Raw genomic sequence first — 19,209 nt, 5'->3', positions numbered from 1 at the left:
CAAGTTTGGCCAAGCAACAGCTGCATCAGCTCGACAAGCGCAAAGATCAAATACGCTAGATGATAGATCATCATGAGACGCCTCTAGCGGGTATCCTTAGAATTTGATGTAGCTTTTGCTACGAGGTGTCCAAATTACGTATGATGGCTCAACTGCCATATGGCCGTGGATGGGGTTGTTATCATGTAACGAGACGTCTTTTGTACCAAGTCTTATATGAAGGTGTCATTAAATGTCGTTTGTGGATTGATGTTCAGTAATGGGACATAGGTTGTTATAAACGAAAACGCTGGGTAGCATATCTAATACCAAACGCTTTATATTGTAGCCGATACTCAGCATCAATAAATGGTTAGGTGAATGTATAAAGCAAGCGTCCCTGTTATGCTGACCAGGAATATGGGATTCGTTGACGTTTTTATCATCGTTCCGCTATCTCCCCGTGCCGATAATCGAGTCATTGTATGCAATCATGATACAAAAATAGCGTCCAACGTGAGCCTATTATTTGGCAAGGCACACGGCATGTGCCAGGGATATGGTGGCGGTCTGTGAAGGCAAGTTGCTACGGGCAACAATCAGCCGAGCACACCAAAGAAGTCTGTGATATCATTGTACATAGGTTTGCTCGCCGCTTAAAGGGTTGTATGCCAGCATGTTTCCCGTCCAATCCATGATAGCATCAAAGAGCGGCAAAAAAAAGTGGGGTAAAAGAGTTTGGGAGAGCGCAAAACACAAATTGCATTAGCGTGAGAAGGTAATACAGGGATGTTCTTTGAATTCAACGTTATTAGAAGAGCTCATCGTATGTATGAAGGAAGAAAAGCTTGGATGGATGTAATGCTGGTGATCATGCCATAATATCAAATGGCGTCATGCATGTGTTATTTAACATGCTTCCCACTTTCATGGTTCTGCGCACGCACATGCATTATATATATACTCCACCCTCCGTATGGAAAGTGTAACGAATGACGTTTAATTGGAAGCATTCAGATCAAATTTCGCTGAGCCCAACATACTATCTTACTCCGATGGGAAGCATCTGAACGAAATACTGAGATAATGAAAATGGCTCTAAAGCAGCGGCAATTCATCATCCATCCCTGGTAATAGTGTCAAGACAACCCCTTATGCAATGGTTGAGTTTTTGTATGATTGATGATGTTTGTGCTTTGACCCATTTAACATTCATTGTCAATTCGATCGAATATGAAAGAAGTGCACAAGCAATCAAGAAAAGGGAAAATCGGAGATGGGTCATTTGTTCCAAAGACCAGCGATGCTTGATTATGGTTGGTTGTGCCTGAAGATGGTGCAATAATGTATCCCGCCACCAACGTTTAATGTCATTCAGGGCAAAACATTAGGGGTAAAATGGTAGCATCGATATTAGCCAATTGATCTTTTTACTTCCAGCCCCCATGACATACATGATAAAACGGGGTAAATGCTAATGGTACGATTCGCTCCATATCTTACGCTCTCCTTTTAACCCTCTCCCCCCAAATTGATATGGCTGTAACGTCATGACCAGCCTGCTGGGAGCGAAAGATTCCCATTTCTCCACGGTTGCACAAGGCGGATAGTGAAAACAACGTGGTGTGTTATGGATGTGAGACATCACCTATCATTATGCTTCCCGTTGCCACAATGAAAAGTAAGCTCGATTATAAATAGGGGTAGCATCCGACAAAAGATAATTCTTTTTCACCTATACATTCTCCTTTATAAGTTTATTGTCACCCATTTAAGCAACCATAATACCAATCTTTAATATGCCGGGATCTTTCGTTATTGGTAAGTGTTATCGACATGATGTCGTTGTTTATCAACAATGTTATCTTACCATGTTTTGTCTTTAGTTGGTAACTCTGGAAAGAAGATCTCTCTAGAGCATGCATCTCATCCATGCCCACGTTGCAAGAACCACGCATCTGTCCAGTTGACTCGTTCCGAAAAGCAACTTATTGTTCTCAACAAACGCATTGCCAACAACATGCGTGTGCGTTACGAGTGCTCAAAATGCAACTGGAAGAATGAGGAACTTCCTTACGACAACACGATGCTTTCACAACTCCAGCAATATCTTGCTAGCACACCCGAGGATGAGCAATTCACCTACTATTTTTCATCATCTCCACCTTCCTCGGATATTCGCATCCCTGCTACTTCAGCCTATTGATCGAACCAAAAGGCGTATTCCACTCATCCTCGGCATCTTTCCATGTGTAAATACCAGCATGCATGCAACGGCCCCATATTGTATCATACCATAATATCACCATCTACCCCCCCCTTCAATCCTCCAAGCTTTTACTTGTCATCTCCCACAAACTTATAGACTCATTAATTACCATATGCCATATATCAGCCACACACACACATCCATAGCCTTAGATCCAAAAGAACATTCTCTTTATCATTCATCACCTCTATCGACGTAATACAAACTTCCTTCTATGAACGTGCACTCCGAATTCTTTCCTTTTCCAAATAATCTTAGATCAAGTGGTGTAACTCATTCATTGTATCATGGGTTCTTGCACAATGGATACATATAAAGGAAGAACCACCGTTGGTATCACCTTGGCATTATCCAATGACCCCATTGTATATAATGCTGCGCCCTTCCACTGATTCGATTGGGGGTAACAAAAGCATGGAAATGAACAAGAGGCATGATGGCTGTTACTCTAGATGTCGTTTATTGTGGGTGGACAAGGGTGTGTGTGTGTGTGTATATATTGAAAGGTGCCGTATGACTCATCTAGCTGTAATACCCAATGGGCATTACTGATCCTGCTTTGATTCTTGTTCTTGTCGTAGCCTGTCAGCTTCTTGGCGTGCCTTTTCCTTCTTGAGACGCTCTTCCTCGCTAATGTCGGGTAACCATTCCATGATATCTGGCACTTCATGCTCAACGCCCTTGTCATCCACAATCACCTTGCGAATAGCCTCTCCCTTTTCCTTGACCAAATCCTCCACAGTCGTCGCTGAGTCTCGGAACCAGCCGAGGTTGTCTGCAATCAAGTGACGATTCTTGCAGCCGGGACACTCGATCAAGACCACTCCCTTTGTATAAGCCAGCTTTGACATGACATGGTGCGATCGCTCTTTGCATACTTCGCAAGTGAAACCAATAAGCATTTGTTGTTTGGGATCGACGCTTTCGTCTTGTTCCTCCTTTTGCAACGGCCGCCATGTATGGAAAGAAGCCCATGGATTGCGTGCGAATTGGACCGTTCGTGGTGCATGAGGAGCCCAAGTTCTTAAGGCAAATGAAGCCCTTGGTACAAGTTGTGATCGTTGTCGTAGTGAGTTACGTAGAATAAAGGCTGCACAGCGTTGCATTGTGACTCTATGTATGTGCGTGTATGTGTCTGTGTATGCGTTGTGTTGTAAAGAAGAAGGATGGAAGGTGACATTCCGCGTCATGGATACGACGATAATTACTCAGCTATCGGCGTTCCTAGGCTACATGGATGAAATCCACCTGCATAACTTGACATGCCATCTTTAAAATATCCTTTCATGAAGATGTCGAGAGTTTTTTACCATGCTCATGAGAATAATGCAAGAGGTTTTTATTCACCAAGTTATATGTATACGGAATGCTACTGCTGCTGCTGCTGCTGCTGCTAGTGTTCCTTTGTAAGCTCATGGAATCCAACATAGATACATGATATGATTGAAGGCTCCTGATCACCCGATCTATTATATGACTTGACTTGATGAGCGTGTGATTTGGATCATGATATCATTGTTGGCAGCTACCAAGAATTAGCAAGGTGACACAGACTTCTGAGATCGCAGGGTCAAAGCAAGGAGTCGGAGGATGGCAACGGTGTCGCTTCCTTCTCATACGTTTCCACCTCTTCGTATTGTCTTTTCAGAGTTTACAGCTTTTTGATATGAATTTGTGCTTCGTTTCGGATCCTCGGTGAGTCATATTGGAGGCGATCGGTGGTGTCAAGGATGTTCATCATTGATTGCTTGCCCGAATCACATAATACATCAGTATCCAATAGCTCCTGCTCACAGCTGATTGTTTGCTGGAGAGTCGATTGTAAGATTCCAAATAGCCGTTTCATTGTAGGGTCTTGCCACTTATCAGTAGCCAACAACGAAGTGTGTTTTTGTATGATGAAAGGGAAGCCGTTAGATCCACCATGGGAGTTGGGGGTGGTTCCCCTGCTATTTGGCCCCACCATGTCAAATCATGCACCATGTTGTCAATTTCAGCACGACGTAGATCATGGCACCGAAACCAACTTTTGCAGATGCTTCAGAAAGAGATAGCCATATCGAAAGTAGCAAAGTAGCATGTATGAGTAATGACACATCAAGCAACATGATCAGGCTTTATACCTCATTACAAGAATACAATATCACAATGGCAATCACGATACAATGAAGCACTATGAAAGACCACAAAGATCAGCGCTTAATCACAAAATTTGCAAGAAATGGGATACGTACAAAACCATGGTGATTTGACCTTGTAAGCAATGAAAAAAGTATGACAGAGGGAAGAGGAAAGAGACGTGTGGGAGTATGATGGGCGGCGACAACATCCTTTTATTGTGCATTTTGGGCGTGGGTATTGTCTATTGAGGATGATGCATTGATAAATGGATGCATGAGCTGATAAAGTGATGGGGACGCATACACCAGGATTAAGTCTGAGGAGCCTAGAGCAATGTTGTCTATGCATAATACGACGGCCAAAATAGGGCAAGCGATAAGAAATCTATCAACGAAATTAATCATTTGTATGCATAATGCACATCCCTTCCCATGTTTCCAACCTACTCTTAATATTGGTGTGTGTGTTCGGTAAGCAGCGAGAATGATTGGGACACTATACGAAGAGTGCATAAAATACTCGACCTCAACCAAGCGAACTCACCTTGTAATTTTTTCAGTTCCGATGGCGGCAGAAGGGGAACCCACCCACCCCCAACTCCCATGGTAGTGATTTAACGGCTTCCGTTTCTCCTGATCTCTTCACCGAGCCTTTGATGAAATTTGACCTCTTTCTATTGTCATTGGGATTAGTCGCACGTCGTCTTTGCACTGTTGTATCATAATCGCACTCTCAACTTCCAACATTCCAACACACCAACATACCCGTCAACTACTTCAATGAGCACAGTATTTGAATTCGAAGACGAGGATCTAGCTGCATTACAACGCCGTTCAAGCCACGATTCAGCCTGCCATCGAGGAGAGGGATACGCTTCCGAAGATGATACAACTGCACCAAGTCGTGCCTCCATGGATGGGCGGCTCTATGAAGTATCTTTGGATGAGATCTTTGTTGCATCCTCGGTCAGGGAGAAGAGTACCAGCAGCCACAAGCGACGTCCAAAGGTGAACCGGGATGATTTCGAAATGCTCAAGGTGCTTGGTCGTGGAGCGTAAGTGAACTTTTACATATGATGGAAGGAAAGGTATCATTGTCTAAATGATGATGATGGTGATGTTTTTAGTTATGGCAAGGTGACGCTATGTCGACATGTGGAGAGCCGTCAATTATACGCCATGAAAGTACTCAAAAAGGCATCATTGCTGGTCCATACCAAGAATGCAGAGCATATCAAATCTGAACGGCAAATCCTTGAAGAAGTGCGACATCCTAGCATCGTTCAATTGATGTATGCTTTCCAAACTGAAGACCGATTGTTTCTGATATTGGAATATGCCATGGGTGGTGAGCTTTTTACTCACATGGCTACAGGTAAGAGCAAAGGGGATCAATGCAGGGCTATATAAACAGATCCACTAATGCATTATTGTGATTACTATAGAGAAAATGTTCCCAGAAAGGGTGGCTCGCTTTTATCTTGCAGAACTCGTCTTGGCCTTAGGTCATCTTCACTCACTCGGCATTGTGTACCGCGATCTAAAGCCTGAGAATTGTTTATTGGATGCTGAAGGCCATGTCATGCTTACGGATTTTGGGCTTTCAAAAGTGGCACTTGGAGATGGCAGAGCAAATACAGTTTGCGGAACGGCGGAATATATGGCACCAGGTAAATCTTATTTTCTTTCATGCATCGAACATGATTACCATTTTAGATCCACTCAACCGATATTGTGCCCTTAGAGATATTGATGGAGATGCATTATGACAAATGTGTGGATTGGTGGTCACTCGGCATTCTCATGTTTGAAATGCTCACTGGGGATGTAAGTAACTATACCGAATCACTCAAATGGGGTTCAACCTAATTTTTCTATATGAAGACTCCCTTCCGTGCATCAAACAAAAAGAAGACATTGGATGCTATACGCAAAAAGAAACCTCAAATACCCAATTACGTTACCTCAGATGCCAAGGACATGCTCAATAAGGCAAGTTAAAGAGAAACCTTGTACACCTTTGCATCATCGCAGCTAACATGCTCTTTGTAGTTTCTGCGCAAGAACCCAAATACACGTTTAGGATATGGTGATGATGGCACTGAGGAGGTCAAGGCACACAAGTGGTTCCGTCGTATCAATTGGACATCCATCAAAGACCGTAAAGTGACACCTCCCTTGAAACCAAAGATTGTAAGTATGGAAACGGGCATTGGATGATTATGGAAAATATGCGTCATCCTAAATACAACTTTGCGTTTCATATAGACAGACCCCGAGCTTGCAGAAAATTTCGATGGCAAATTCACTCGTGAATCGATCAAAGAGACTCCTGTGGAAACAAGCCTTGATGCTCACATGCACAATTACTTTGAGAATTTCAGTTACGTCGCTCGATCGCATATCTTGACTAGCCAGTTTGAACAATGACTATTGCAAAGAATAAGTGTTATGAGTGTATGTGTACGTGTATGTGTGGTGTATGCGTGTGCGTGGGTGTGGTAGGCTCTCCTCGGATATTTTATCATTCCCCGCTGTGGGAGAGTTTGTATGGTGGACCCAAATTACTGGTTGGCAGGAATTAAGGAGCAACAAAGGGGGTAATTGGCGCTGAATGGTTCATCGATTTGCGGTGGAAAAAGAATAAGGGGTAGCAGAATATGAATATTATTGTCCACAAGCTTCACTAAATGACTTGCATATCATACAACATTTATCCGGATGAGAAAACGGAAAGTAGAAAATATGAAAGGTGACATTGACGATGATCATCCTAAGCAAACGATCGTGTCGTGATGAACGCTTATGCTGCTGGCGTGTCTTTTTTGTTGTTGATGCACTCGAAGGCGCTAGAAATGCAGTGTAATTTATCATTATTCGATCCAAGTCACTGAACAGATTCCTCAAAAAGGAATGATCGAAAACATCTCGCCATAGCCTGAATTGTTCTGTGGTACAAGCATCATTTTACTTTTAGCTCTTGCTTTTTGTCTCTCGTTTCCCCTTTTCCTTTCTTTCTTCCTTTTTTCTTGTTCCTTTGATTAACAGACTCAATCGACAATCATATATGCCACAACAAATGTCCATCACCGGCACTAATGAAAACAAAACCCATCGCAAGAATCTACCCAGTTTTGTGAAGAAGCTCTGGATGTATGTGTTGGTGATTGAGCGAGCGGGGATTAGAGAGGAAGAATTGATATCGGTTGGTTGGACACATACTACCCCGTCCCGACTTCTTGGGAATACTTGTATGATACGTATACAATGGCTTTTTTTCACTCAATGAATACATACATATAGCATTGTAAACGATTCACAAACGGATCATCTTATTTGCTGGACCCAACAAGGAGATGCCATTTGGATTCCAGATGCATCCACTTTTTCCAAAGCAGTGCTCCCTCGCTATTTCAAACATAACAATTGGCAAAGCTTTGTTCGTCAACTCAATCGCAAGTGTTGTCGTTACACTCAAAAATCAATGCAATGATATTGACATGCAATGATGATAGTGTATGGCTTTCGCAAAGTGTCAGAGGCTGAGTTTCCTATACATGGGCCAAGGCGTAATCCTGATGGATGGCAGTTTAGACATGATCAGTTTAGGCGTAATGCGGAGGGTGCGCTGCAACATGTCCAACGTCGTCGCTCTGTATGCAGGACCATCGCTTCCGGTTCTCCGACATCCCCTCCTCCATCATCACCTTATGGCCCGATTAACAAGCGTGCAGCATTACCAGCATCAATGAAACATGAACACGAGCTTGTTGATGATGCAAGCCATGGATCAAACAATGACAATGCAATCAACGATTGCCTTGTTCGGTTAAACGATATGCTGGAGAATGTACAAAGCCGTACTACTAATATACATCATGCACTTGGTCAACTGCGAGTCGCACAAACGCAACAGCAAGAGGTAAAGTTGAGAGTAGTAAACAAGCTATCACGCATTATGCAGCTCTCTTTCTCTCTTACACCCACTACTTTGGCTCCATTGCTATTTTCTCCCACTTGCATTTTTATTTAGCTTTTAGCATCTGTGGTAACATTTGCCACCTCGCTTATGGCCAACGGTGCATCATCATCCGTTAATAGTGAGTGGGACTCAAACACTTTTGCATTATTTGGATGACTAAAAAAACACCTTTTTAGATGAAGCAAGTAAGTATGCAAAATGTCCACCTACTTTTTGTGCTATGGGCTGTCATGATGTTGACAATGGTATTCTGCTGCAGTATACCGGCTTAAACAAAAGCTTGCACAACACAATACACAAGTTGCTTCTATGCCAGCTCTTGATGAATCCATAACGCAACATCCTAAACACGATACCCGGTCGCCACCATCAGCACCATTAGCTACTGCTGCTGCTGATAAGAATGACGACGATAATGATGTTTCTCTTGAGGCTGTTTGCGCATCTTCTCCCTCCTCATCTACTTTGCAACTTCCTCCAATTTACTCTCGCCCAGCGAATCCTTTGCATACGAGTGATCAATCACGGCATCCTATGATGGAAAACGAAAGGAGCACAAAACACGCTACGCTACCTTTTGTGACACTACCCTGTATCAACACAGCAACAACTGCTTCAACACCTGGCGGCAGCAGCAGCATCATCCTCAATGATGGAAGCAATAACAATAATACATCGTCATCATCCCTACCCACTTTACGAAGCCTTGCTTTACCGTAATCACGCTTTCGACTTTTGGACATCCAATACTTTCATTCCATGTCACTGCCAGTATAAAGAATACTCGATACCTGAAAGGAACATTCGCCTTCCTTCCAAAAGAGCACGCGCATTGCTTTCGAAATTCTTTTCTGGAATGATCTGATACACAGGGGTTACGTGCTTCTTTTTATAATACAACCAAACATCCCCACTACCTCCGTTACGAACTCGAGGTATTGCCATCATGCAGCTTGCACTTTGTCCTTCTCTCTTGAATTCCCCTTATGTACATACATGTGCTTCATACTGAGATTGCAACCCTTTGCGATTATCCATTATCCCTCGTGTACATATATAGTAGATTACCCGACCCGAACGTGTGTGTGTGTGTGCGTGTATGTTTTAATAAGGATGCACATCTTCTAAAAATACATTTATGATCTAAGATGCATAATGCCGTCTAGTAGTCTTGGTAATACCCATAGGGATCATTGTTGTTCCTACGGCACCTTCCTCATCCAATTTGTGTTTATCCCATACTTCTTGTCCTATTGCTACGTCCTTGTTGAGAAGACCTTGTCGGATACCGGCACAATAATCGGATGGGAAATGGTCGTTCAAGAAGAATGGAAATAAAAGGCGGAATAGCACGCGTAGCCAAGATTCGTGGGCCAGCCGACGAATGACGTTGCTGTTGAGCAAACCAGACAAATGTATATAAGAAATAGGGCGAACTGGAGTAGGCTCATTGGTACGTGGATCGGGTGGGTATAATGTCATTTGATGAGCTGAGTCGATAAATACAAGCGTGCCAGGGGGTGTTCTATAATCCATCTTCTTGTTAACAATGAAAATCCCTTTTACCCTTCCCAACAATCAAAGTTTCTTACTCGTAGTTGTAGAACCATGGAGGCACACGAGCTACAATATCTGTATTCCACGATGATGATGATTGTAAGTTAACATGGCTCATGGATGAAGGGGGCCCAACATGTGCTTACCGTTGTTGTATGCGTGATGGAAGATCTTGCTCGAAATCTCGGGATAAAATGCGCGAGAGAACTCGGCGTCGCCTACCTTGGGTTGACCAAAAGTGTACATGCCAGCAAAGTGTCTCAACAAAGGACTTTCAGATTGGATCATTTTGGCAACAAAGACTAAAAAAAGGGTTGGTTCAGCAATTGTGGTTCGCTTTCAATCCTGGTACACACTTACTCGTTCCCAAAGCACCTCCCAATGAATGACCGCCCACATAAAATCGCTTCTTTGCGATAGATTCTTGATGTCGATTAATCAATTCCATGATCCATCCTTCAGCTTGTGCATACATGCTGTGGTGCCGTATGTCAATGTCATAACCAATCCAGCTATTATCGATCGGATCTGATACATGGTGCAGTAATTGATCGATAGCGAATTTGCCGATTTCAGCTGCAGCCTGCATAGTCGATGTGATGGTGCGATACAAGGATGCAGAGTTGAGTTGTACTTGCAAGGTCGTATTCCTCTGTGCTGGTGCAGGGCAAGATTCACCCATGGCTTCCCAAAATCCACGATGCACTTTTCCCATGGAAACACCTGAAGGCGTCCTCACATCCATCATTCCAATGTTGAAATCAGTGACAAAGTTCTGGATATTCAATGGGCTTGTTCTTTATAGAAAGATCAGCAAAGAATTCTCTCCTCTTCAGCCATTCGTTCATTCACTTACCCTCGAAAGATCAAAAAGATATCATCTTCACGTTCAACAATGTAAGCGCAAATATTCTATAATGCCATGATCATGAATGCTTGATACAAAATGACATGTTACCCAATTACCTTGTATGCCAATGGCAAAAAGCTGTTTGCCACATCAAAGCCATCCTTCTCCAACTCATGCTTGATGATGTTGACTTCTTCATAGGCGAGCTTGCTAGCGACAGCAAGGGTGTATGCTTTGGCAAGTGAATAGCCATTGCTGACTCCAAATAGCTTATCGAGTGAGTTGTCGATCAAGGCGAATTGAGGATCCACCGCATTAACAATGGCTACGAAGTGAGAAGAATAGGATGAATGACCATATCATCTTTGTGTATCCATGCCATTCTTCTACTTACAATAGTTACTCTGACTCGAATGTGGACCAACGATACGAGTGAGAAGAGCACGCACCAATTGATCGCTCATAAGCAACACCAGGAACCATACAAAGAAATTGGCCCTGACAACCATACCAATAGCAGGACCGACAAACGAAGTCTTTGCAATGCGTGAGACAATGGGAGCCAGGACATGGTTAAGACGATCGAGAAAACGAAGGAGGAATGGTGTTCCACGACGTAAGAGCTTGAATCCCACAAGAAGAATGAGGAAGAGAACGAACGAGAGGATGGTGAGGCCGTAACAAAAGAAACCGAGCCAGCGGTAACCACGCCATTGCGCGTAAAAGCCTGCTAATGCTGGTATACAAGAGAGAGCAGAAGCGATTGCCAAGTAAAGAAATGTAGCAATATGAGTATTGTTGTTGCTGTTGCTGGTGGTGGTGGTCATGAAAGGAACGGAAAAGACATGAGACTTGTGTCACTGTTTGAGCTGCATGCCAAAAGAGAGAGATACTTTATAGCACCTCCACTTCCTCCCCCATTTCTCAATTTCACGTGCTGTCGTACAAGGAAACATGAATGAATAAAGATTAATACCATCGCCCCAAAATACGTTTATTCTTGGATCATCAATCAAGAGGAAGTAGTGGTTCCTGCAAGATTGTTGGGTGGTTGATACACAACAAGTCCTTTGGACGTCCCTGCATCGATAGATCGCCTATATCCTAAAGCTGTCAAAAATTGCAGCAAGTGCTTCCCCAAGGGTTGTGTGGCATGTCTAATCTTCAATATCTCATCAAATGTCATGCCATTCGTTTCCACGCTTGGGATCATGAGAAAATCAGTCGTATCCTTGTATGTCTCCGTGTCAACGTGTGATATAGAAGTACCAGGCATAAATTCAGATGCACTGGTATATAGCACGCTAGCAACAACCTCGTCATCATCGTTGTTAGGATCCATGAGCATAAATGTGTTTGGTGTTACAGCTTCCTTGGCTAACGTAGTTGCAGCTTCACATTGAGGCGAGTTTAACCAATCACCTATAAACTCCAACAAGCTGTCAAATAGGATATTGCCACCTTGGAATTGGTTGAGATTGTCTGTTACCCTGGATACAGGTACATAGGTGCCATTCGCAGCTTTGTGATAGAAGAACTTGTCGAATGCACTCTCGAGAAATCCCCAGAAACCTTGTGGAGCCATAAGATTTGGTGCTGAAGCATACATTGGAGAGACATTTACAGGTACATAGCGTTTGGGTGTGAGAAAGACTCCAAGATCACTTTTCAGCCTTTGGAACTTTAGGTACAAGTCATTCGAGTAATTGGATAAAAATCCAAGCCCATGGATATACTCATGTAATACAATCAACAACAAGCTTGTTTGCTCGGCTTGAATTGGGCTCGTACTTTGATGCTGTATAATCGTGCATATGAGAATTTCCAACAACGACAACGTGCTCAAAACATATGGCGTGTGTGCACCTTACATCAAAGTACCAGTCATGATCAGAATTGAACTTGATATACACCATAGTCAGCCACACATGCACGTTTTGATACGTCTATCTCCTCTTTTTTACCATAGCAATGATGTCTTGGCCTTTGTATTCGGGATGTGGGTTGATGTTGTCAAATTGCTTGAGCAATGCTTGTGGATATTCACGTACACGGTTGCCATCCAGCGTGTCGGTCATCAAATGGCTGATTGCAGGTCTTGCACTGCCTACGTATATGCAAGGGACAAAGATCAATTACTGTGTATGCCTATAAACATGCAGCTGCCTTCCATTTTCATGCTATTACCCAGAATTAAAGGTCCACCACCGGTGCTTGATACACACTTGCCATAAGTCTTACAAAAGGAAACAAACATAACATTGACAGTGATAGGTTGCACAATGTCCAAGATGGATCCTAGCATGGTGCCTGCTCGCTTACAGACTTCTTCGGCAGCACGGCACCTTGTGCTATCGCTGATCCCACATGAAAAGCTGATTGTGAAGGGATCAATGGCTGCATCCTTTATAATAAGAGGCAAGGTAACGTTCTTGTTGTATAGTACTCGATTGCTGTGTACTTCAGGGCAATCCATAACAGTGTATTGGTTGCCATCAAGAGGGTCGTGATAATGAATGCAAATGGATGCTTGTGTCGGCTGGCTAGTAAGCAACAGCAATAGTGCCAAGATAAACAATGCTGCACTAAAAGCCATGGTCTTTTGGAAAGAAGATAATGCTAAAATCTTTTGCTAACCTCCTAAATCCAATCTGTTATAAAAGAGAGATTGCCCATATTACGCACGCACGCATATCAAGTTGAGTAGGGTTCACTAATCCCGTATACCAACAACTCCACCTGATTGATCTTTGGCTGCAAATGGCAACGTGGCTTGTTTCGAATGTGCTTGGATTGCTACTATACGATGATCAACATGAGGGCCAAGCTGTCTTTTTACCTTCTTCGATTCCCAAATGGTGTTGTTTCATCCATCCGATAACAAGGGGTTAAAGAAAATCGGTAATTGTAAAAGGAACTGATTGAATACACAGGGAGAGATGAGCAATGAGCAATGAAAAAGGAAAGCAAAAAGACTTGGGCCATATACATTGGCTATATTTGGTGTCATCATCTCACACAATACCGCTTCCAGAAACTCTTTAGGATCGACATGTTTCGCTTTGACTGATGGCTGACAAAGGCAGGCAGTGTGGCAAATGACAATACCATATATGGCCAACGTGGTAAAATCAGTAAGCGATGCATAAGCATGACACTATCTCCGACAGATCCAAATATTTAACGTCGTCCGAATCCTCTTGCTCACGCTACTCATCTTTATTCATTTCAAATTTATCATGTCTCGAGCTCGCGTTAATGTGATTATGTACAGCTTATACCACCATGTCCATAAGCTGGGCCTTGAAATACACAAGGGTTTGGAAGCTGCTGGTGTGCAATCAAAAATGTACCAAGGTAAACGTTGTCTACACAAAACGCGAAATCTATCATAATAGGACGCGCTAACATGAAGCTACGATGATACCCATCTAGTCCCTGAAACGCTTTCTCCTGAAATCTTGAAGCTTGTCAAGGCACCACCTAGACCTGATATTCCAATCGCAACACTCGAGCAGCTAACTGAGGCCGATGGTGTCATGTTTGGCTTCCCTACACGCTATGGTGGAATGCCTGCTCAAATGCGCGCCTTTATTGATGGAACAGGTGGTTTGTGGGCTAAGGGAGCATTGCATGGAAAGTTCGCTGGTACCTTTTTCTCCACTGGATCTCAACACGGCGGTAAGCTTTTTAAAAACCAAGAGCAAAAATGGTCGTGGTATACTTATTGGTTGCTTTAGGTCAAGAAACTACATCTTTGACTACGCTCCCTGTATTCGCTCATCATGGCATGATTTATGTGCCCTTTGGATTCGCAAATGCTGTAAGTTGTAACCATTGTTTTTTTATTGGTGTCATTGTCTCATATAGCAATCTTATGATGTAGCATCTCTTTGATAATTCTGAAGTCATTGGTGGTTCAGCCTATGGTGCAGGCACTGTTGCGTAGGTTTTCATACAAAGGATAATGGATTTCTTGACGTTGACCCTATTGTATACTAGAAATGGTGATGGATCACGTCAGCCTTCGGTCAAGGAGTTGGAAATTGCCAGACAACAGGGTGAAGATTTTGGTCGCATCGTTGATACATACGTCCGTGGCAAGAACAGCGGCAAGAACAAATTGTAGGATACCGAATCTCATAGATGTCAATTTATCAAGTAAAAAAAGGAATCTAAATGCGAAGGGGAATGATGGGGATGTGTGCTTCTTCTATCCAAAATAGAATCCAAGTACGTGTTGGCAGATGTTGTATCCAAATAAAGAGGCAATGTACAGGGCGAAGACAAGGAGCGTGGGATAGACAAAGATTTCAGTATGCACCAGGAATGGGAGCGCTATACAATACACCAAGGTCAATTTCATTGTATACCACACAATGAACCCAATATCATTACCTTTGAACCCAATAAAGATGCCATACATATACCAGACAATGGCACAAAAGTACATCGTGTTGCCGACAAACAATGCAATCCAGTTGCTGCTAGCCCGCAATAATGGTAGGAAAAAGAATTGAAGGATGTAGAGAATAAGGAAGAACGGGATATAGGCATTGCAATGTACGTCAAAAGCATACGCCCACTCCACGTTTTGATCCACTGCATAGGACATTCGATTGAACTTGAGGAATCGATTGGTGATCCACCTATTGTATCAATCATCTTAATATTTAAGCTGTACCATCCATTTTGATTTCTCTTTACTCACCATGTAAATGTAGCCACCAATGATCCAACCAACAAAAAGTCGACCAACACCATAAATACGCTTGTGTACAAGATGCCCCACCATCCTTTTCCATATACAACAGCCCAAGCAGTGCCAGAAACTGTGAACGCAACGTGCGAGATTAGAGAGAGCGCCATTCCTCCTGATATTGATGATCTGCACACACACACACACACACACACACACACACTTACTCGCTAACAATCCTGTCAACAAGACAAAGAACGCTGGATCATCCCTTGCCCATTGGTTCTTGGTTTCTATTACACGTAATGCAATGTGCCATATCAGTACGCGTTTCTCGCCTATGAAGCCTTTGACAACACTTACGTTTATGATAGTACACGTTGCGATATCTAATGCATGGTGATAAGCACAGGTGCGCGTATCTGTCAATAGTTCACTTACACTCTCTTTGGTGCGATAAGCAGATAGGCCATTTGCCATAAGGCTACCTAAAGCAAAGCGCATAAGAATGCATCGATGGGGCGTGTTTTGTTGGGGATCAAGGAGACTTGGGTTGGCGTCTTACATCAAAGTCCATTTGTGTCCAGTGCAGGAGTCTTTGTACAATGAGAGGTCGTGAACTGAAGGATCGGCCATATTTTTGTGATTGTGGATTCCAGGAAGGGTTATTACGTGTGAAGGTATTGGTGGTGGGTAAAAGAGACATTGTTTCAAGCACTCATTGCGCTGGATGGCCACCAAAATCGCAATGTTTGTCAGCCACGTGACACATGCCACTCTCGGTGTTTAGCATAGAAACGTACATAAGCATTACTACCGCAGGTTGCCATAGTGGTGGATGATGATCTTTATATCCCATTAACCCCCTTTACATTAAAACAGATTGCAGACAAGAGAAATACCAAGGTAGGATGCGGGTGTATATTTACAAGATCTAACAGGTTGTAGCTTTTCTTTATATAAGGTGGGTGTATATAGAGAGGAGAAGCTTGAGAATTCGACAGGGCAAATAAGAAAGCATTTAAATCTACAAATCAGAAGAGAATAGCATTGCATATCGAGTGAGTTGACCGTATACGAATGGTTATATAATAGCGATATTACCTCATCAATCTCAAACTCAAAGTCCACCTCATCATCCTCCTCGCCAGCAAAGGTGTCGTTTTCGTTGACCTTGGTGTTGTCGGGCAACTCACCGTATTGCTTGAGCTGACGTGCTTCATCAGGGTTGTAACGCTGAATAACATCGGCCTTATCATCCTGGTATTCACGCAACGAGACAAGGATAATGTCACCTTGGTTGATCCAGACCTTTTTACGAAGAGCACCACGAATATGGGCAAGACGCTTCACACCATCGAAACAATGTGCTTCCAAACGACCGTTACCCAACATCTTGGCAACTTGGGCGTATTCTGATCCACACAAAAAGACATTATCAGTATATGGTTGCTCTTTGTTACAGTAGTAGTATTCCCTCTCGCCCCCCTGAATAAACTCACCTTGACCCTCTTCCTTGAAGATCAATTCACGCTTGTTGGCTTCATTGTCGTTCTTTCCTCTTCTTCGGTTTTTACCACCCTAATGCGAAATAAAGACGAAATGAGTATTGCTTACAGATGAGCAAATGGGCATGTCGCACTCACTTTTCCTTTGTTCTTGGGCATATTGAAAGGTACAAGGAAACGAAAAAATTTCACCGCGCCGGCTAGCGACTTTTTATTCTGGCTGAAGACAAAAAACACAAAGCTAATCTCATGTGGCGCAGAAGTAAAACTTGTCCCAAGTAACAAGGAGCCCTCCTGTGTATGCTTTATCTTGGTCACCCTTATATACATTTGACCACCACTGTGATGATCTATGATCTATTCGACATACTTTTATTGCTTGCTTCGTAATCCCTTGTGTGTGTGTGTGAAAAGACAACATCTATAACAGGAACGCCGCAGCAATTGTTGCATGGCAACAGTGTTGTCATGGATTTGCTGCGGGATTCTTCCCCTGCCTTACACTTTCTCGTCCCATTGACCCAAAAAGAAGATAAACAAGCACACATTAAAAAGCTATGATATTTCATTCCATGTACAAGGGATTATTGTTGCTATGGGATGGAGGTGTGGATGACGTTTGCACTGAACAAGTAGTGGATGCAGATGGAGGTTCGCTTGTTGTAGGAGACGTTGACAATTCGTTTGTAGTAGTAGTAGTAGCTGTAGCAGGTGCAGGCGATGTACTAGTGATTGTCTTTTTCGTCAAGTGAGCCGAAAGATCACGATTCATGCCAAAGCTATTGATACGATCTTGATCAAAGATAGTCTTGAGCTTTTCGTCACAAAGAATGTAGCGTCGATCAGCAGGATCTTGCAAGTTGTTGTCTTTGATATACTTCCATAACACCTTGACAATTTCGGGTCGTGACATCTATCATAACACGCGATATGAGCTTACATGGACACCCTATTAGACACATGACTCTTTTTACAAACCTCTGCATCACCACCTACGAATGCCGAAAGCGCTGCACTTAATATTAAAGGCTTGTCAAGTCCTGTTCTTCGCTTTGGTTTCGGTGGTGCATTGGGATCCTCGGGTTCTTTTGGACGTTTCTTTCTTGACCTTGACTTCTTTTTCATGGTGGTTGGCACTTCCATTGACAAATCCATCATTTTACGTTTCTTTTGATCGAGATCAAAGGATGTAGCATTGAATGTATTGTAACCACCCGGTGAAGGATGATAAAGTGGGGAAGCCGTTTGCTGCTGCTGATGATGCGGATGATGATGATGATGAGGGCTGTATGGCATAATGGGTGGTGTATGAAAGCTTTGTGAAGATGAGGCATAATCCACTATATCTTGACGATGATGACGGTGATCCTGGAATGGAGACATTGTTGCACTCGTATGAGAGGTCGTTGTGTATGAATCGAACTGATGAGGAGAAAATGGTGATGGATGATGTTGGTTGTATGCACCAAAACCTGTTGCAAGCGAGTGATCAAGGAAATTGGCTGCAGGGTTATCTCCGGCACCAGCAGCACCAGCAGCATTGGGGGCTGTTACTGGTGTTGCCGGGGAAGGTGGGATCATGGGTGGTTGTTCTTGTTGATGGGGACCAGAAAGCAATGTGCGTGGGTCTTGGGTTGTGGCACGATAGTAGTTGATAGGATCCATAGGCTTATTTGTTGAATGATAAACGGATGCTGCTGCAGCTGCAGAATCGGGTTTGATGCCGAGTGAATTGAACTCTGCATGAATCCCTTGGGTGTTATTACTTTTTAATCAGGGCGCACGTCATCCCTCCCTCCCTTCGCACACACACACACACACACACGCACACACACATCCTTTGATTCCTACCCCATCACCCCCACCACCACATAGGTGAACCACACACACTCTGTATATGAACACAAATGTACCTTCGAGATTGGAGTTATAGTTACGGCAGTCCATAAAGGATGTTTAGGAGCTGTACGTAGGAAAAGCCCTAGACGAATGGAAATGGGACCAAAAACGTATAATACGATATATACTACAAGAGCATTGTGATTAGTTTTGGTAATAAACATAAAAGAGAGAGAGCAATGAACATTTTTCCTATATGGGTTTGTACCTGATCGGGTGAATCAAAAGCAAAACACAAGGATGTTTTTGGAAAGATATGAATGTTCTGGGTAAAACAATATGCAGTAAACGGCTCTCGTATTCACCACGCGTGTTAATAAAGAACAAGTACAGCCAACAGAGAATG

The 19,209-nt window shown here is 43.1% G+C and overlaps 10 protein-coding genes across 10 annotated transcripts; 4 read left to right on the top strand and 6 right to left on the bottom strand.

The window, feature by feature from the left end:
* Positions 1 to 1,778: 1,778 nt before the first annotated feature.
* O0I10_003575 (uncharacterized protein) lies at positions 1,779 to 2,185 on the top strand (the record flags this gene model as incomplete). The annotated part of the gene is made up of 2 exons (XM_058483644.1): positions 1,779 to 1,800; positions 1,866 to 2,185. 2 exons carry the CDS (start codon positions 1,779 to 1,781, stop codon positions 2,183 to 2,185), a joined length of 342 nt encoding a protein of 113 aa, XP_058345442.1.
* A 608-nt stretch (positions 2,186 to 2,793) lies between these two features.
* Positions 2,794 to 3,354, bottom strand: O0I10_003574 (uncharacterized protein; the record flags this gene model as incomplete). The annotated part of the gene is made up of 1 exon (XM_058483643.1): positions 2,794 to 3,354. The coding sequence occupies one exon, from the start codon at positions 3,352 to 3,354 to the stop codon at positions 2,794 to 2,796; it is 561 nt and encodes a 186-aa protein (XP_058345441.1).
* A 1,794-nt stretch (positions 3,355 to 5,148) lies between these two features.
* Positions 5,149 to 6,798, top strand: O0I10_003573 (uncharacterized protein; the record flags this gene model as incomplete). The annotated part of the gene is made up of 7 exons (XM_058483642.1): positions 5,149 to 5,423; positions 5,496 to 5,743; positions 5,814 to 6,038; positions 6,113 to 6,195; positions 6,253 to 6,360; positions 6,421 to 6,561; positions 6,637 to 6,798. The coding sequence occupies 7 exons, from the start codon at positions 5,149 to 5,151 to the stop codon at positions 6,796 to 6,798; spliced, it is 1,242 nt and encodes a 413-aa protein (XP_058345440.1).
* A 637-nt stretch (positions 6,799 to 7,435) lies between these two features.
* O0I10_003572 (uncharacterized protein) lies at positions 7,436 to 9,070 on the top strand (the record flags this gene model as incomplete). Its single annotated transcript, XM_058483641.1, has 6 exons — positions 7,436 to 7,521; positions 7,672 to 7,823; positions 7,884 to 8,290; positions 8,402 to 8,468; positions 8,527 to 8,535; positions 8,610 to 9,070. The coding sequence occupies 6 exons, from the start codon at positions 7,436 to 7,438 to the stop codon at positions 9,068 to 9,070; spliced, it is 1,182 nt and encodes a 393-aa protein (XP_058345439.1).
* Positions 9,071 to 9,493: 423 nt separating this feature from the next.
* O0I10_003571 (uncharacterized protein) lies at positions 9,494 to 11,584 on the bottom strand (the record flags this gene model as incomplete). The annotated part of the gene is made up of 7 exons (XM_058483640.1): positions 9,494 to 9,875; positions 9,943 to 9,982; positions 10,054 to 10,209; positions 10,268 to 10,704; positions 10,764 to 10,819; positions 10,874 to 11,082; positions 11,152 to 11,584. 7 exons carry the CDS (start codon positions 11,582 to 11,584, stop codon positions 9,494 to 9,496), a joined length of 1,713 nt encoding a protein of 570 aa, XP_058345438.1.
* Positions 11,585 to 11,769: 185 nt separating this feature from the next.
* O0I10_003570 (uncharacterized protein) lies at positions 11,770 to 13,353 on the bottom strand (the record flags this gene model as incomplete). Its single annotated transcript, XM_058483639.1, has 4 exons — positions 11,770 to 12,555; positions 12,629 to 12,658; positions 12,722 to 12,864; positions 12,945 to 13,353. The coding sequence occupies 4 exons, from the start codon at positions 13,351 to 13,353 to the stop codon at positions 11,770 to 11,772; spliced, it is 1,368 nt and encodes a 455-aa protein (XP_058345437.1).
* Positions 13,354 to 13,996: 643 nt separating this feature from the next.
* Positions 13,997 to 14,886, top strand: O0I10_003569 (NAD(P)H:quinone oxidoreductase, type IV; the record flags this gene model as incomplete). Its single annotated transcript, XM_058483638.1, has 5 exons — positions 13,997 to 14,114; positions 14,193 to 14,438; positions 14,498 to 14,580; positions 14,644 to 14,702; positions 14,760 to 14,886. The coding sequence occupies 5 exons, from the start codon at positions 13,997 to 13,999 to the stop codon at positions 14,884 to 14,886; spliced, it is 633 nt and encodes a 210-aa protein (XP_058345436.1).
* An 84-nt stretch (positions 14,887 to 14,970) lies between these two features.
* On the bottom strand, positions 14,971 to 16,162 carry O0I10_003568 (uncharacterized protein; the record flags this gene model as incomplete). The annotated part of the gene is made up of 7 exons (XM_058483637.1): positions 14,971 to 15,095; positions 15,156 to 15,406; positions 15,469 to 15,589; positions 15,684 to 15,749; positions 15,820 to 15,845; positions 15,898 to 15,944; positions 16,022 to 16,162. The coding sequence occupies 7 exons, from the start codon at positions 16,160 to 16,162 to the stop codon at positions 14,971 to 14,973; spliced, it is 777 nt and encodes a 258-aa protein (XP_058345435.1).
* A 315-nt stretch (positions 16,163 to 16,477) lies between these two features.
* Positions 16,478 to 17,123, bottom strand: O0I10_003567 (eukaryotic translation initiation factor 1A, Y-chromosomal; the record flags this gene model as incomplete). Its single annotated transcript, XM_058483636.1, has 4 exons — positions 16,478 to 16,483; positions 16,561 to 16,871; positions 16,959 to 17,037; positions 17,103 to 17,123. 4 exons carry the CDS (start codon positions 17,121 to 17,123, stop codon positions 16,478 to 16,480), a joined length of 417 nt encoding a protein of 138 aa, XP_058345434.1.
* A 406-nt stretch (positions 17,124 to 17,529) lies between these two features.
* O0I10_003566 (uncharacterized protein) lies at positions 17,530 to 18,911 on the bottom strand (the record flags this gene model as incomplete). The annotated part of the gene is made up of 3 exons (XM_058483635.1): positions 17,530 to 17,877; positions 17,943 to 18,703; positions 18,878 to 18,911. 3 exons carry the CDS (start codon positions 18,909 to 18,911, stop codon positions 17,530 to 17,532), a joined length of 1,143 nt encoding a protein of 380 aa, XP_058345433.1.
* Between the last annotated feature and the right edge of the window lie 298 nt (positions 18,912 to 19,209).

Source organism: Lichtheimia ornata (genome assembly GCF_029851405.1).
Source record: "Lichtheimia ornata isolate CBS 291.66 chromosome Unknown scaffold00012, whole genome shotgun sequence".
In the NCBI taxonomy this organism is placed as follows: domain Eukaryota; kingdom Fungi; phylum Mucoromycota; class Mucoromycetes; order Mucorales; family Lichtheimiaceae; genus Lichtheimia; species Lichtheimia ornata.
Note: the sequence above shows the minus strand (reverse complement) of the source record. Positions and strands in the feature narration are given on the sequence as shown.